Source organism: Zonotrichia leucophrys, chromosome 5 (genome assembly GCF_028769735.1).
Source record: "Zonotrichia leucophrys gambelii isolate GWCS_2022_RI chromosome 5, RI_Zleu_2.0, whole genome shotgun sequence".
In the NCBI taxonomy this organism is placed as follows: Eukaryota; Metazoa; Chordata; class Aves; order Passeriformes; family Passerellidae; genus Zonotrichia; species Zonotrichia leucophrys.
Genome location: NC_088175.1, coordinates 56780895 through 56796779, shown reverse-complemented (window position 1 = coordinate 56796779; position 15885 = coordinate 56780895). Strand labels below are relative to the sequence as shown.

The 15885-nt window shown below is 41.7% G+C and overlaps 1 protein-coding gene across 5 annotated transcripts in view; it reads left to right on the top strand.

The window, feature by feature from the left end:
* Positions 1–15885, top strand: part of NAV2 (neuron navigator 2) — a 369925-nt gene that overhangs the window by 339473 nt on the left and 14567 nt on the right. For all 5 annotated transcript variants that reach the window (XM_064715815.1, XM_064715817.1, XM_064715818.1 and 2 more), the window contains 9 exons: positions 3647–3699; positions 4330–4353; positions 4463–4537; positions 7808–7891; positions 8492–8603; positions 9120–9265; positions 12221–12393; positions 14292–14445; positions 15390–15549. In XM_064715815.1, the coding sequence (XP_064571885.1) occupies positions 3647–3699; positions 4330–4353; positions 4463–4537; positions 7808–7891; positions 8492–8603; positions 9120–9265; positions 12221–12393; positions 14292–14445; positions 15390–15549 (981 nt within the window). The remainder of the gene's footprint in view (positions 1–3646; positions 3700–4329; positions 4354–4462; positions 4538–7807; positions 7892–8491; positions 8604–9119; positions 9266–12220; positions 12394–14291; positions 14446–15389; positions 15550–15885) is intronic.

The following is a 15885-nucleotide window of genomic DNA, read 5'->3' as shown; positions in this document are numbered from 1 at the left end:
ATCTGACCCTACGGGTGACATGCTGAAGATCCCTTTCAGATTTTCCTCAATTTTACACACCTAAAACTATAATAATATTTTACCATATGGATTGAATGTTTAGGTGTAGTCTCTGTATTTTTGTCTTCAGGAGAAAGGTCATCCATCACCTGCTTACCAAGTCCTGCTTATTTCTCAGGGTCTAAGTGGTTCAGTGTTTCTGAATATAGCAGAGGCTTGCCTTCACCTTGAGAGAATAGATTTAAAAGTATTATAGAAATTTAAATTTGTGGTTAATGAACAAATTGATTTTCTACAATCATCCAGTGTCAACGAAGCAAATCCAGGTCTTAAATGAAGCTTACCAACCTACTTCTTAATTATTTCCTAGCACACAGTATTACAAGGCATTTCTTTCTCATTAACCTCCAGGCAGGGCCAGGGTTTATTCTTTCCAGCCTTTTCTCCTCTTGTCTCTGGGTGTGAAGAGCAGCCGTGTTCTCTCACAGCACAGCCGGTGGGTGAGAAGCTGGTCAGCCTTGCAGTAACTCCTGTGGCAGACAGGGCCAGCAGGAGCAGCCTCCAGACTCGACAGGGCTTCCTGGGGAAAAAGCACAGCACAAAAACTGAGGGCTCTCCTGGCTCTCCAGTTTCCCCACTCTTCCCCAGCAGCTGGGCTGCCACTGGCTCCACCCTGAGAGAAAAAAAGTGAAATTCTTGATCGTTGGAATATAAATTGTTACTCCTTTTTGTGCTACTGACTGCAACACCAGCCTCCAAGAGAAAAAAAAGTGAAATTCTTGATTGTTGGAATATAAATTGTTATTCCATTTTGTGCTACTGACTGCAACACCAGTTCTTCTTTCTGCTCTCTGGGCAGATGGTCATGTCTAGAGCCTTTCTTTTCTAGCATTAAACATGATAACATGCTTGCCTGTGCATTTACAGTGCTTTAAAATAATAGCTCCAGACCAGTTTGGGTTTGTGGGCTGCATGCAGATGCATGCTGGGTGCAAGAAACAGGAATTGCATCAGGAGCATAACTGCCTTCAGGCTCCTCATTAAATAGCCTTCAAGTAGCCATCTGCAGGTCCTGTAAAAAGAAATTGCACAAGTGTATTAACTCCTCAGTTGTCCTTGAAATGAGAACTATGAAATTCTGTAACGTTCAGGTGATGCAGGTGAGTCACCATTCCTGTGTCTGTGTGCTCCTTAGGGACATGGCTCGCTGATGGCCTTGGCAGTGCTGGCTTATCTTAGAGGCCTTTTCCAGCCCAAATAAATCTGAGATTCTGTGTGATGGTGGTGTTTCACAAGGCAGGAGTAGGATCCCAGAGTTATATGTTCTTTCCCTTTTTTCTTATTTTGCATCTTCTCATTAGAGTCCCAGTGTGATCTTAAAAATGGCAGCTGATGCTAAGTCTGTGTTGTGTCTGACCAAGTCCATGGTAAAGTTTCTGTTTCCTCTCTGGCAGTTGGTAGGGCTCTTTTTTGGTTACATCTCTATTAGGAAAAGAATTCAACAAGGAAGAACATAGGGAGGCAGACCAGAAAATAATATTATATTCCCTCTGTGAGTCCATTTGTGGACTTATGCAGGATTGTCTCACTTTGGACTTTCCATCTTGAAAATCTTAAGGGGAAAATGCAAGTAAAGAAAAGTGAGAAGGAGATCTTAAGCACAGAACATCTGTGATATAAAGTTAAAATAGAAGGGGAAAATGCAGGTAAAGAAAAGTGAGGAGGAGATCTTAAGCACAGAACATCTGTGATATAAAGTTAAAATAGAAGTCTTCAGCATGGAAAGTGATGGCTGAAGGGATGTGTGCTGAATTTTTGTTTGTTATGAAGAGATTGGTCATCCATTCCTCCTGTTAGCACAATGGCATGGAGGCACTCCAGGAACTTACTAATTCAGTAGCAGGTCTAACACAACTGCAAAGAATTCCATTTCTGAACACGAGAATATTTCATTGCAGACAGAATGTGTCAGTGGGTTCAGTCGCAGGTAGGGGAGTTAATGGTAGACAGGTCACAGCCAAAATAATGGTCTGGCTGCCGTTCCCACCCCTGGAATTTCCATCTCTGCTGGTTCCCAGAAGGCGCAGAGATGTCCCTGGGGAATAATCTCTGTGTATCTGTCTCCTCTTTTCATTCCTTCAGTAAACATGGGCTGTGCTTGCAGCCAGGGCTGAGCACACCATCAGACAGAGCTGCCTCTGACTCACACCACTTGTTTTGTGTTCTTGGTGCAGGATAGTCCTTCATGTGTGACTAGAAAGATCATTTTAATTGAGAATATGATTACCCAGAGAAAGCAAATGGATATGAGGAGTTTTTTTCACTTTCTTGTGGGTTTTCTAAATTATCTTAAATTCCTTCAGAAGCCAACTTAGACCTTGTTTACTTCTCTTTCCAGTATTGCCTTAGGATATAATGTCAGTGGGAAAGCAGAACCCATTTATTATGAATGTAGAATTGCTCTAGGTAATTAAAGCAAAATGGCAGCTTTTCTAAGCTTTTTTTTTTCTTTTGGAGGACTTAGAAAAAATTATTTTATGCTATTTCATATGATTTGTGTTCAGTTACCTGAATTTTGAATGAAAGTTTCAGTTCAGTACTATTTGTTTCTAAAATTAAAAATAAGGGAAAAGTAATTTTGCATGTTTCAGTAGCAGAAAGAATAGCTTCAGGTAGTTTTTTCAGTAGTGTAATAGGGAATGAAATGGTGCTGTATTTATATGTAAATCCTGATGTAACAGGCATCAACATGGTAACAACCTTGAGAATCACAGAATAGTTAGGGTTGGAAGGAACCTCTGAAGATCACCTAGTCATCAGGGTATATGTAGGTCCTTTATTGAATTTAAATGCAAAAATTGCTTGAAATGAATCCTTTTCCAGAAAGTTTTGTAGCTGTGTTTTCACAGTTAATTTTTTATGAGAGAACAAACTTTGCCTTGTTAAAAAAATGTCCTTGCTTTAGAGGAACACCAAGAAACCCTGCAGGGAAAGGGAACGCTGGGCTTGTTAAGCTCCCTTAAGTCAGCAGAAGGAAGATAAGCTGCATTTAGAGGAGAATTCACAGCCCCAGAATTAGACAGTTTTTTTATCCTGGGTCCTCCACGTCTCCTCCTGCAGCTACGCACTGGAGCTGGGTGTTGTGGTTTCCTCAGGACTTTCCCATCTTGGTTGGTTGCTTAAAAATAAAACCAACCAAACCTCAGTCTCACCTAAAAGTGAAGATTAAATACTTAGATTTAATTTTGTAATCCATTCTGCATTTCTTGGGGTTTTTTTTTAATCTTGAATAAGCCCTTTTGCAAGAATTTTAATATAAACTATCCAGAGAAATATTTATCTCTGAACAGACCTTCATCAAAACTTCTGTAAACTTTCTTGGCCACACCTAATTTTCAAAAAAAACCAAGTCTTATGAGAATTTTGAAACAGCTTTACCAAATTCAGGGTTATGGATTGTGTCAGCTGACAATGCATGCTTCAAACCATACATTATTGGTAAATAATGTGATTAAGTTTATGATGGATGATGAAATTTGTGAAAGTATTTCCACAGCAGATTGGAGGTTTACAGGGGATGATTTATGATGATTCCACCCTGTGGTTAGTGCACTTGAATTCATTGTGTTTATTTTCTTTCCTTTAGTGCATGGTTCTTCTCTCTCTTTGGTGTCCAGTACATCATCTATTTATTCCACAGTGAGTATAATGAAATAAGTGTATATTTATTCATCAAAATTATTGAATTGGCTGGTCTTGCTGTGCTAGTTTGGCCATTCAGGGAGCAGGAAAAAAGCAGTTTTCATTTGACTGTGTTCTGAATGCTAGCTAGGAAAGGAATGTTTATGTTCTTGGAAATGCCTGTGGATATTTAGCACATCAAACACAGACTTCAATGGCCTAAAAGCAGCCATTGAGTTTTTGAGTCTATATTGTATGCCATGCTAAGTAGGTTTTGCTACAAAGCACCTTAGTAGATATGAGGAGATTTGAACGTTGTTACTTATAGCATCCCAAAATTTGATGAATAAAGTCATCCCATCCTTATATTAATGATTTACTACTAAAGAATCTCCGTGATGAGATCACTGGTCAGCAGGCTGAGGTGGAGCCCAAATTCCTTCCTGCAGAAGGAAGTACCTCCAGCAGCCTGTTTTCTTTTTCCTCGAGAGTAAATAAATTAGGAGATGAAATTAGACTGAATATGGATGAGGGAATCCAAAACAGGGAGTTCATATTAGAATTCTTGAAATGCAAAAAGATCATTTGCATAAATTTGTCCGGCTGGTTATGTTGTAATATCCTCACATGCTTCCTTTTATTTTCCAGCCTGAAGAGAAGTGCCAGTCAGAGGTAGGAGCACATGCTCTTTGCCAAGCAGAAATGCCACAGTGCATTGTCTGTGCTGCCGTTTCCTTTCTCCTTGCTGTGATGCTCTAAAGTGCTCTCTTGAAACCCTCAGATTCGCAAGCTGCGCAGAGAATTGGATGCATCCCAGGAAAAGGTGTCAGCTCTGACAACTCAGCTGACTGCTAATGTGAGTACATTGAGCTGGAATGCATTTAATGCAACAATTACCACCCAGCTTCTTGAAGTGACAAAAAGATTTCGTGTGTACAACATTCAGTTTGTATTACTGATGCGTTTAAAGAAATAACTGTTTGCATGTGTGGGACATGTCCAAAAATAGCATCCTCTGCCCTACTGAATTACATAAATTATCTTACGCTTTTCTTTAAAAACTGAGGTATAATATTAATTTGGCTTTATACCTGTGTAAGCCATCTTAAGGTCCTGGGAAGATCATTGAGGACAGGGTCTTGTTTTTACAAACAGTGTCTTGCTTTGACACTTGGGTGGGATGAGATACAGATAAAGATTATAATTGGTAGGAATAAAAGTTAATAGAAACTTGGACTGAAAGTTTTGCTTTTTTTGCATTATGCTTTTCTGTTGCATGAAGATGTGGCATGATAAATAATACTGGCGTAAGGGGCTCTGGAATCTGATTTAAAGTTAAGCCTGAAGAACTGAGATACCTGACTTTTTGTCAGTGTAGGCAATACTTCTGCTTGTTCCTTTCAGGAATTTGAGGGATAAGTAATTTAAGACACTCAGGGGAAAAAAATACTTGCTATCCAGGAGGTGTTGAGGCAATACTGCATGACCCTGATCAAGTTTATTTGTGTGTTCTGTGCTGCAAGTCACACATAGCAGGAATCTGCAACACAGAAGCTTGCAAGGAAAATAAGCAATTCTAGAGTAAATAAGCTGGAGATGAATAGCAGATCAGATCATCCTGACATCCTGGTTTATGGGAGTGAGTAAACATCAGAACCTGTGCTGCTTGAAGGGGACTTCCTTGTCCATCAGCTCAGGGGAGATTCAAGGGGAAATCTGTGCTGTCCACTCCAGGCACCACAGTGCTTCATCCAGCTGGGAAATGGGGCCAGAAACTAGGAACACAGTTATTACAGAGAAGTCACACAGAAGGGCTTTGGCTGAATGAAACCACTTAGTTACTGTCCCAAGGGGAAAAGAAAACAGTTTAAACATCTTTCAAAAGTTAAGTCTTGTAATTGCCTTTCAAATACAAAGGGGATTGGTTTTTCCCCAGAAGATTCTTTTACTTGTGGGAAAGCAGGACCCGATTTTCTTGGATGGGTTTTTAATGGTGTTGTTAAATAACCCAGCTTGTGTCCTTCAAACAAAGGCCCTGTCAGCTGAGCAGCTCCTTTGGCTCTTTATTGCATTCTGCTTGCCACAGTTCAGGGTCGCTGGGCTGGTGCTCAGCACAGGCTGCTGGCCCAGCTGCTCTGCATCTGCCCAGCAATTCCTGTGTGCTTACTGCCACTCTCTTAGTGTACACTCCTCCTGGATGCTTTTGTTTAGATTGGGGTCATTTGGGTTTTTGTGGGTTTTTCTTGTGGGCTTTTCTCAGAAAAAAACCAAAAAAAAACAAAACCCACAAAGCATATAATATATTATTTTGATAATACTCCATTTTTGCTTAGTTCACTTTGCTAAAACTTCACAGTGTTTTATTCATGCGATTTAAACTCCTTAGACTTGAGGCGGCCCCTGATCTCCCTGATCTGTCCATAAATTGGCAGCAGAGATGTTGCTATAACTGTCCCAGTATTAAATTTCAGTCTTTAGCCACCTCTTTCCAGAGAACATCCTTTTTCCATGTAAAAGGCAAGGTCTGTTCCCAAAAAGATTGAGACTAATAAATGCTATTAGTTAAGACACTTGGACATTTCCTTTAGATATGATTCCTTTAAAAAAAGGCACTTAAAACTTTGACAATTCAAATTAATCTCTTCAGTTTACAGGTTTTTTCCTGAGTTTCCTTGCATAGACACTGCAGTTGTTGGTGCTTCTCAAGCTATCAAGGGCATGAATTTGAAAACATTTTGCTCCCACTACAGAAAATGAAGATTACATTTTTTCCTTAGCTCACTGAATGATTTCAAGATAGGAATAACTGCAAGATCCAGTTTTGAAAGAGCAACTGGTTTTTAAGGCTCAGGTCAAAGCATTAAGGGTTTGTATCTGTTACTAATCCATGCACTCCTGCTTGCCCATTTATTTTTTGCTTTTGAAAAGTATTGCTGAGGATCTCTGAATATCAGCTTTGTTGTTCCCTGTTCATCCTCCCCAACAGAAGCTGTGCACTCTGTGTTTTTAAAATAAATATTTAGATTTTCCTACGTGTGTAGTGTTAGGTTTTGAATTACTTTTTGCCATTTTCTCACAGCCTCAGCTCTGCTTATTTTCATAGGGGCTGATGGGAATGAGAGCTGCACATCCCCATGTTATTGTACTGCTCATGTTTGTTTTCATTGTGAATGTGAGAACAGTTATTTAGGATAAGTCAACTGTGTGCTGCTGCTGAATGAGTCTGGAATAGCTCTGTGAAAGGTTTTGCTATTCTGTATTTTTTAGGTGAGAAAATATCTCTTGCTGCTTGGAAAGATTTCACCATTTTACTTGTTGTTGTGCATGTAGAATTATTTTTAATAGATAAATGAAGCTATATTTTAATTGTTAGTATAGATTATTATGGCTAGTGAGACAAATACATATTGAAATACACCTGTGATCAGCTATGTATACATATGAATACCCATAAAACAGTGTCATGTCATGGCTGTAGAAATACAGTTTCTTGCATTGTTTTCCATCTTCCCAATCTACTTTTCCTTCCTTTTGCCTCTCAGTCATTTTCAGTTCCTAGCTGATGTCTTTCATGTAACAGACACTCTGTTTTCCATGCTTCTTGGGAGAAGAATGTAGAATCTTTTTCTAAAAAAGCACTTTTTTTTTTTCTTTCCTTGGGAAAGGAAAAGAGGGCAATTGGCCAAGCAGCAGGAATTTTGGATGATAGGCAGCAAGCTGACCTTGGCTGGAAGCAAGGTGTGCTCAGATATTGGAGAAGTCTTGGAGTTAGATGCAGGTGCATCATCTGGCAAAGCATCGGTTCCCCTGGTGGGATAAACACAGTGAGAACCTCCACCCCCGTGGCTGCCAACATCTTTTTGCCTTAAATATCCACAAAGGAAAATTCTGATTTAGCTGAGGGAAATTTCTGCCTGACCCTTCTCTGTACACACACTGTTTTATTGCTGGCAAGCATTTCCATAATGTGCGCTCTACTCGTGTGCCCTTTTCTAAGCTGTGTTGTTTTCTCTGCACCTCTTACACAACAAACAGTGCCATGTGCTGGGTGGCCTGATTAAATACCTGCAGAAATCCTCCTTCTTGGGGCAAGAGAACTCACTCCTCCTGTGTGCTTTGATTTCAGGCTCACCTGGTGGCAGCGTTTGAGCAGAGCCTGGGGAACATGACCATCCGACTGCAGAGCCTGACCATGACAGCAGAGCAGAAGGCAAGCTCCAAAAGCGTTTGGAAGCCCTAATTTCTGTTTCCAGCATTGTTGCCCATGCTCCTTCTGTGGTTGTGGGGGGGAAAAAAGTCACAAACATAAGTCAATTTGACTTAGCTCCCTCATTTGTGGTGACAGAGTAAAATGTGAAAAATAGTTTGTATAAAACACTCATTTTCTGCACTGGGATTTTGTGGCAACTGATCAGGTTATTCCTGTTGGTTGTTGCTTTGGACACAGGTGTTCAGCATTGCATATTTCTGTAATATATTCCATCCCAATGCATCCATACATGGGCATGTTTGAAAGAAACACCAAGAAGAATACTTACAAGACTGGCAGCATTGTGTTTTTGGACAGTATGCTTGAATAGACATTATTTCTGCATTACACCATACATGCATTTTTTTGGTATCATAATACCTAAGCTGTTTTGCACCCTGCTGAGGGTGTGCTTCCCCAGGTATCCCAAACCTCATTTTTACCTCCTTGTACATATATATTACATAAATTCACTATGAATTATCAAAAGTTAGGTGGAAAAACAGCTTCTTTGGTGTTCTTCTCCTGTGCACTATCATATGGTTTTTTCCCTTATTCAAGGACTCGGAACTGAATGAGTTAAGGAAGACAATTGAACTGCTGAAGAAACAAAATGCTGCTGCTCAGGCTGCCATCAATGGAGTCATCAACACACCTGAGCTCAACTGCAAAGGTGAGAGACAAGCACCACATAGAGAGGCTCCAGGGCTCTGGGTAACACTGATGTAACCATCAGAGTTACCCAGAGACCAGAGTAACCCACTCATTTACACTGTCAGAAATTGCTGAAGGAAAGGTTTGAAGCATCTCTGATTTTAATGTCATCACAAGAAACAAGGATTTGAAATCCGCAATCCATCCATTGGGACGAGGGCTTGTCAGAGTGCCGGTTTCCCAAAATGCAGCTTCAGGATTGCATTATTGAAGCCATTGATCACATTTCCTAGCTAATTTTGACACTACCTGCATTGATATCCAGGTCCTGGAAAAGTTTGAAGCATCTCAGATTTTAATCTCAGATTTTAATCTCTTAATGTCACAAGAAACAAGGATTTGAAATCCGTAATCCATCCATTGGGACGAGGGCTTGTCAGAGTCCCGGTTTCCCAAAATGCAGCTTCAGGATTGCATTATTGAAGGCACTGATGACATTTCCTAGCTGATTGTGACTGCCTGCATTGCTGCCCAGGCCCCGGCGCTGCCCAGCCCGCGGAGCTGCGGATCCGCAGGCAGCACTCGTCAGACAGCGTGTCCAGCATCAACAGTGCCACCAGCCACTCCAGCGTGGGCAGCAACATCGACAGCGACTCCAAGAAGAAGAAGAGGAAGAACTGGGTGAGTAGGTTGTAGGAGACTGTGAGGTTTTTGTGAAATGGTCAGGACATGCACGGTGTGACCGTGCTCACAGGGGTCTGAGGATGAGGGAAGAGATGAGGATCTGACTCTGTGTTTCACAAGGCTGATTTATTATTTTATGATATATATTACATTAAAACTATGCTAAAAGAGTAGAAGAAAGGGTTTCATCAGAAGGCTGGCTAAGAATAGAAAAAGAAGGAATGAATAACAAAGCTTCTGTCTCAGAGAGTCTGAGCCAGCTGACTGTGATTGGCCATTAATTAGAAACAACCACATGAGCCAATCCCAAATGCACCTGTTGCATTCCACAGCAGCAGATAATCAATGTTTACATTTTGTTCCTGAGGCCTCCCAGCTTCTCAGGAGACAAAATCCTGAGGAAAGGATTGTCATAAAAGATGTCTGTGACAGCACAGTGAAATGCAGCTCCTTCCTGCCTCGTGCAGCAGGTTAGCACAAGGACTGTGCCCTGCTTAGATCCTGGGTAAACTCTCCTGTGAAGGCTTTACTGAGTTGTAAGTGATGTATATCCTTGTGCTGACTCTGCATAGGATGGAATTTTAGCTTGACAGCTGTAAAAGATCAGGTCTGGCCAATAGGGTGTCCAGTCCCTTAAGGAAAATGTGACATCTGTCATTAAAGAAAAACAGACTCACAAGAGAAGATCATTCTTGTGGCTTTTCTTTTGTTTTTACATCGTAGGGCTTTCTTATAAGTGAACATATTAAACAGTTTAAGAACTCTTTGTCCAGAATTAACTTGGACTGCTAAGAATAATATAAAAAATACTTATCTTTAAAAATTTTTCGTGATGGACATCTCTTTTGGAAGTTTTTGCATTACTTACCTGTCCTTTCCCGTTTCTCCCTCTTTGCTCCTCATGTACTATGTGCAAGGTACCCTGTACTGGAGGAAAGGTACATTATCTTCAACTCCATTTTCAATTAGACCATAACTGCCTTAGTGACCTAGTCTGACTGTAGTCTGGACTGAAGTCCCTAGATCCTTTATTGTAGTCAGTAAAACAATCCACCCCTTTCTTCCCACTGGATTTAAATCTCCCTCCATCTCTTGGGTGTACAGACAAATCTGTCGAGATGCAAAATGTGGTTAGAGCTGGTAAAAGCTATTTGCTCAGTATTCTCTCAGAAATGTTGATGAAACTCCTGAACTGTAAGAAAGAGATTCTTGAACAAATTCTTGTTTTTATTTCTCTCTTATCTCAGAGGTTTCATTGTGGTATCTCTTGGTATTGCCAGCTGCTTCACAGAAGAAGCATTTCCACTCTGCCCCTTAAATAATTGGTAGAATGGAAACAACATCTTGTCCAAATCGTTCTCGTCCTGTACATTAGTATATAGACAAAATAAATTGCTGTAGCTTGTGAATTTCTAGCAACCCTTAGTTTGTAACACAAAACTTTTGTAGTCATTAAGTCTTGGTTAAGATAAACACTTTTAAAATTCTTGTTTAGCTTCTATTTTTTGTTACTGTAACCTAGTGGATATGGTCTCACATCAGCCCACATTTCTCACTCATCAGATAACTATTTTTGAAGAAGATTAAGGGAACATGCTTTTCATTATAAAGTCATATAAATAAAGTTTTCATGAAGTAGAAGAAACAGGACAGTATTTTTGTGTTGTTATTAAAACTGAGTGCATCATTGCTGTGAAATGAAGATTGGAAATTTAAAACACTACAACAAAGAATATGTGAGTTGAATCTGATTCACACATTCTTTATTCCACCAGTGCTGAGGGAGCTCTCAGCCAAGCTCTTTGTGTTCTGTGTAGAAGCAATGCAGATGTGCATTCAGAGCTGAAACATCAGGGTTTCAGCATTTCTCATTGTGGGAATCTTTGACTGGCTTAGAAAACTGTTTCCAGCTCATATTAAGCCAGCCTGTGTACGTATGCAGATTTTGCAATGGCATTAAAAGTGTACGTGGAGAATCCTGAGGGGGAGGGGAACCATGAGGATCATCAAGTCCAGACCTTGATTCCATGGGGGTTTAACTTTTAGGGCTCCCTAAAAGTGAAACTGTATATCTAAGAACGTTGTCCAAATGCTTCTGAACACTACCTGTTGAATTGTAACTTTGGGGTCACAGCAGTTTATAATGATTTGAATATTAATTCTTGTTAGGAAATCGGCAGTCACATTCCTAAAGGTTATTTTAGTTGCAGGTAGGTACAGAAGTTACAGTTTTTTCACATGGTTAAATACCTGTTCCTGCAAGGAAAAATACATTATTAACTTGGCTCTTAGCCAAAGCACTCTGCCTGAGCTAAGGAGAAAATGCAATTTAAATAGTTAAAGACTTTGGCTCTGGTGTCTTCCTCAGGTAGTGCAAAACAATGGCTGTATGTGGTTTGAGACACCTGGTTTTGGAAAATACAGGGTTCTGGTTTTAAAGCAACTGTTTGTCTTTGTTAATCATTGGTCATGTTTGTCTCAGAAACCCAAAACTTCCTTATCAGTGGCTTTATCTGTTAAAACATGTCTTTTTTCCTTCCCCCACTTCCTTTTGCTTGCACTTGTCGCGGCAGGTCAATGAGGTAAGGAGGACGTTCTTTGAACTGCACAGCTAACCCCATTGACACCACTAACCCTGCAGCAGCACTAACCTGGCATTAGCCTGGCCCGTGCCAGTGCTGCAGAGCTTGCTGCCCTCAACACAGCTTGCTGTCATGTAGCTCCTAAAAAATAGGAAGCACCCATAGCCACTCCTATTGACCTTATTAATCTGATAAAATAGTTAAGGAAAAAAAAAGCCTTTTTTGTTTTTCACCCATGTTACTGTGTATGTGAGTATGGCTGTAGCATCTGGAGTATTTGCATGTTGAAAGTTTTTACTCTGTGGCTTTTTTTGTCTGGTTTCACTCTTAATGATGGACCTGCTGCTGTGGTCTTTTGTTTTTGTTCCAGTTACGCAGCTCCTTCAAGCAAGCTTTTGGGAAAAAGAAATCTCCCAAGTCAGCATCTTCTCATTCAGACATTGAGGAGATGACTGATTCCTCCTTACCTTCCTCACCAAAGCTACCACACCACAACACCACTGTTTCAACACCGCTGCTGAGAGCTTCCCATTCCAATTCCCTGTAAGTGATTTTTTTGCAATTTGTAGACAGAAAACGACATGAAAAGCATCTTGCTGCACTGGGAGAGGAAAGGCAGAGGACAGAAATGCTGAATTCATGTGTTCAGAGATTTAAAGATGCATGAGCTGACTCCCAACCCAGTACCTTTCCATTAGTGTCCAGGAAGCCAAAAATCATTTTGTCAGTACTGGAATGTAAATATTTCACTGGGTTGCTCTCTCAGCAGAATGTACTGAGTATCAAGGATATTTATAACCAGGGTGACCTAGAGGTGCCAAATTAATTGGATCTCTTGCTGTTAATTAAACAAACCAGGTCAAATCTGGGATTTGGTTTCTCGTGTCTAAACACAGGACATACTATATTCATCTGCCATGATAAGTTCCCAATTCTATTGACAAATTCAGATAAAGGAAAGGAAATCAAACAGTGTGGGTTAGTGATGCAGGTGAGCTCATCTGACTGCTTGTGCCTGGTGGATGGAGATGACCCACTCCTCCTTCCTTCTGTAGCTTCCCAGCCACCTGTGCCTGGTCCTTTCCATGGCCACCTGTGAAATGCAGTTCAACAATTCCCTTTCCAGGCTGTTTTCAGTGTGAGCTCACATTTTAGAATGTACATGGGAAATTTAGTGAAGCAGCTTTTATGTGAATTTCATCAGTAGCTTTGTCACTTGAGCAGGATAAATAAATACAGAAAGCTGTAATTAGCACACAGCCTCTTGGCCTTGGGAGGTCGTGCAGAGCTTCCAGCCTGATCTCAGAACAAATGCATTGGAGTAGTTCCCCTGCACTTGTTTTCACATGAAGAAGTGAAAACAATAGCAATAGTTTCCAGCTGTATAGCAGTGATGAAATGTCAGTAGCAGGAGATAATCCCCCATGATTTTTGTTTCAGAGCTTCCTCTGTCTCCTGAGCCTAACTCAGAGTGTTTCTGGTGACTACAGCAAGTTGTGCTTTACAGCTCTCAGCCCAGCAAATTGTCAAATGGTGATCCCATCTGTCATCAGCCAAAATGCTGTGTGGGTACATCTCACCTTGCTATGGAAGCCAAAATTATAAACATGAACAAAGAGTAAATATGTGAACTGGGGAAAGCATAGAGCACAAGTAAAACTGGTGTGCCTTGGCTTATTGGCTTTTTGGTGGGGAAAACATCTCTCATGAAACTGATTTAGGAGTTAGGTAAAATGTCCCTTAAAGCATGCAGCTGTGTGGTTGATCTTTATACAGATACACTTACAAATGTGCTGAAATGTTGTTACTCACTCAGTTTTGGGTTTTTTTTGTGGGCGGAGGGCAGAAAAATGCCACCAAAATTTTTTTAAGCGTAAATTCTTTAAAGCAAGCAGGAATTTATCATGCTTGAATAGGTGTAGAGTTCCAAAGCCCTCCAGAGCAGTTCAGGGAAACCCAGCTGTGCACACCTGGTGAGCTTTAAATCTGTCTGTGAACTCATCAATCTCCAACCAACTGCTGTTAAATGCCTGCACCCCTTTAATTTATTTAGATTTTGGCTTTAGAAGTTTTCCTTTATAGCAACTACTGTAAAAAAAAAATGAAGACTGTCCAATAGTAGGTGATTTCAGAGAATTCTGTTTCAGATGCTGATTAAAAAATTAAGCCTCAGACATCTTTGTTTCATCAGACTCTAAAATTTCCATGGCCTGTTTAATATCTGACTTAATTCAATAAGCCAAAACTGCTACCTGCTTCAAGCAGAATAAAAAGAATGAGTCCTCTTCTGCTAATAAATCCCGGAGAAGCAGCAGAAGGCCAAAACTGTGCCAGAACTGCTACCCTGCTTCGAGCAGAATAAAAGCAGCTCCTCTTGTGCTCCTGAACGCTGGAGGAGCAGCAGCAGGAGAGGAAGCTGTGTGTGTGTTGGTGTCGTGCAGCATTTCGGAGTGCACGGACAGCGAGGCCGAGACGGTGCTGCAGCTGCGCAACGAGCTGCGCGACAAGGAGATGAAGCTGACCGACATCCGCCTGGAGGCGCTCAGCTCTGCCCACCAGCTGGACCAGCTGCGCGAGGCCATGAACAGGATGCAGGTGAGGGGCAGCCCCCAGAGCTGCAGCCTGGGCCGGGCTTACACCTGCCCTGAAAGGCAGCTTGAGCGCCTGACATCGCTGCCCTGGGCGGCGGCTGTTCCAGCCCCGGGACAGCGTTTTGGGGGACAGGATTCTGGGGACAGCGTTTTGTTGGCTGTCAAAATCACAGGATCACAGAATAATGAGGTTGGAAGAGATCTCTAAGATCATCGAGTCCAACCTGTGCCCTAACACTCACCCAGACTATAGCACCAAGTGCCGTGTCCAGTCTTTTCTTAAACACACCCAGAGATGGAGATTCTACCACCTCCCTGGGAAGAGCATTCCAGTACTTTATTATTCTTTTGGTGAAAAACTTTTTCCTAATATCCAACCTGTCCCTTCCCTGCTGTAGCTTGAGATTGTGTCCTCTGGTTCTGTCAGACCAACCCCACCTGTGTGCAGCCTCCCTTCAGGAAGGTGTAGAGAGCAATAAGGTCTCCTCTGAGCCTCCTCTTCTCCAGGCTGAGCAGCCCCAGCTCCCTCAGGGGTTCCTCACAGGGTTTGTGTTCCCAGCCCCTCTCACCCTCCTTGCCCCCTCTGGATGTGCTCGAGCATCTCAACATCCCTCCCAAACCGAGGGCCCAGAGCTGGGCACAGCACTGCAGGTGTGCCCTCAGCAGTGCCCAGCACAGGGGCAGAATGAGCTCCCACCATTCCTGATCCAGGCCAGGATGTTTCCATCCTCTCTGCCTTGAGGTCATTGCATTTCAGTGTTAGTGAATTCCCACATACTGAGGTATTTTAGGATACTTTGAAGAGTTTCACAGAACAGACATTTTAATAATTAAAATCCTTCATTAAAACATGATGGAAACAGCCTTTCTGCTAAACTGCCCTTTATTCTTAAGTTTCTGATGTTGCTGTCTTATGATTGTGTTCTCACTTTGACTTGTCTCTCGCAGAGCGAGATTGAGAAGCTGAAAGCAGAGAACGATCGGCTGAAGTCTGAAAACCACGGCAGCTGCAGCAGGGCTCAGTCTCAGGTTTCCATCTCCTCCTCTCCCAGACACTCCGTGGGTCTCTCTCAACACAGCCTGAACCTCACGGAGTCAAGCAGTCTCGGTGAGCTTAATGAGGGGTGCTGGGGCAGGTTTCATCCTGCACTTGGAAGGCTTGGGTTGGTTAGCCATGGAAAAATGAGAGCGTGAGGATTATTCACAGCTGAGGTGTGGAAATATGTCACGAGCTGGCACAGAGCCCTCTTTTAAATATCATCGTAGGTCTGCTACACCCTCGGTCAGAGGTGTCCAATTATGACCTCAGCTCTGAAAAGTCCTGTTTAAAGCCATTTAATGGTGCACATTTGCCAGGGGATATATCATAGGAAGGAAAATACAGAGTAACTGGCTAATAATTTTCACCTTCCCTTTTTGAGAGGGATATGTGGCGGGGAAGGCA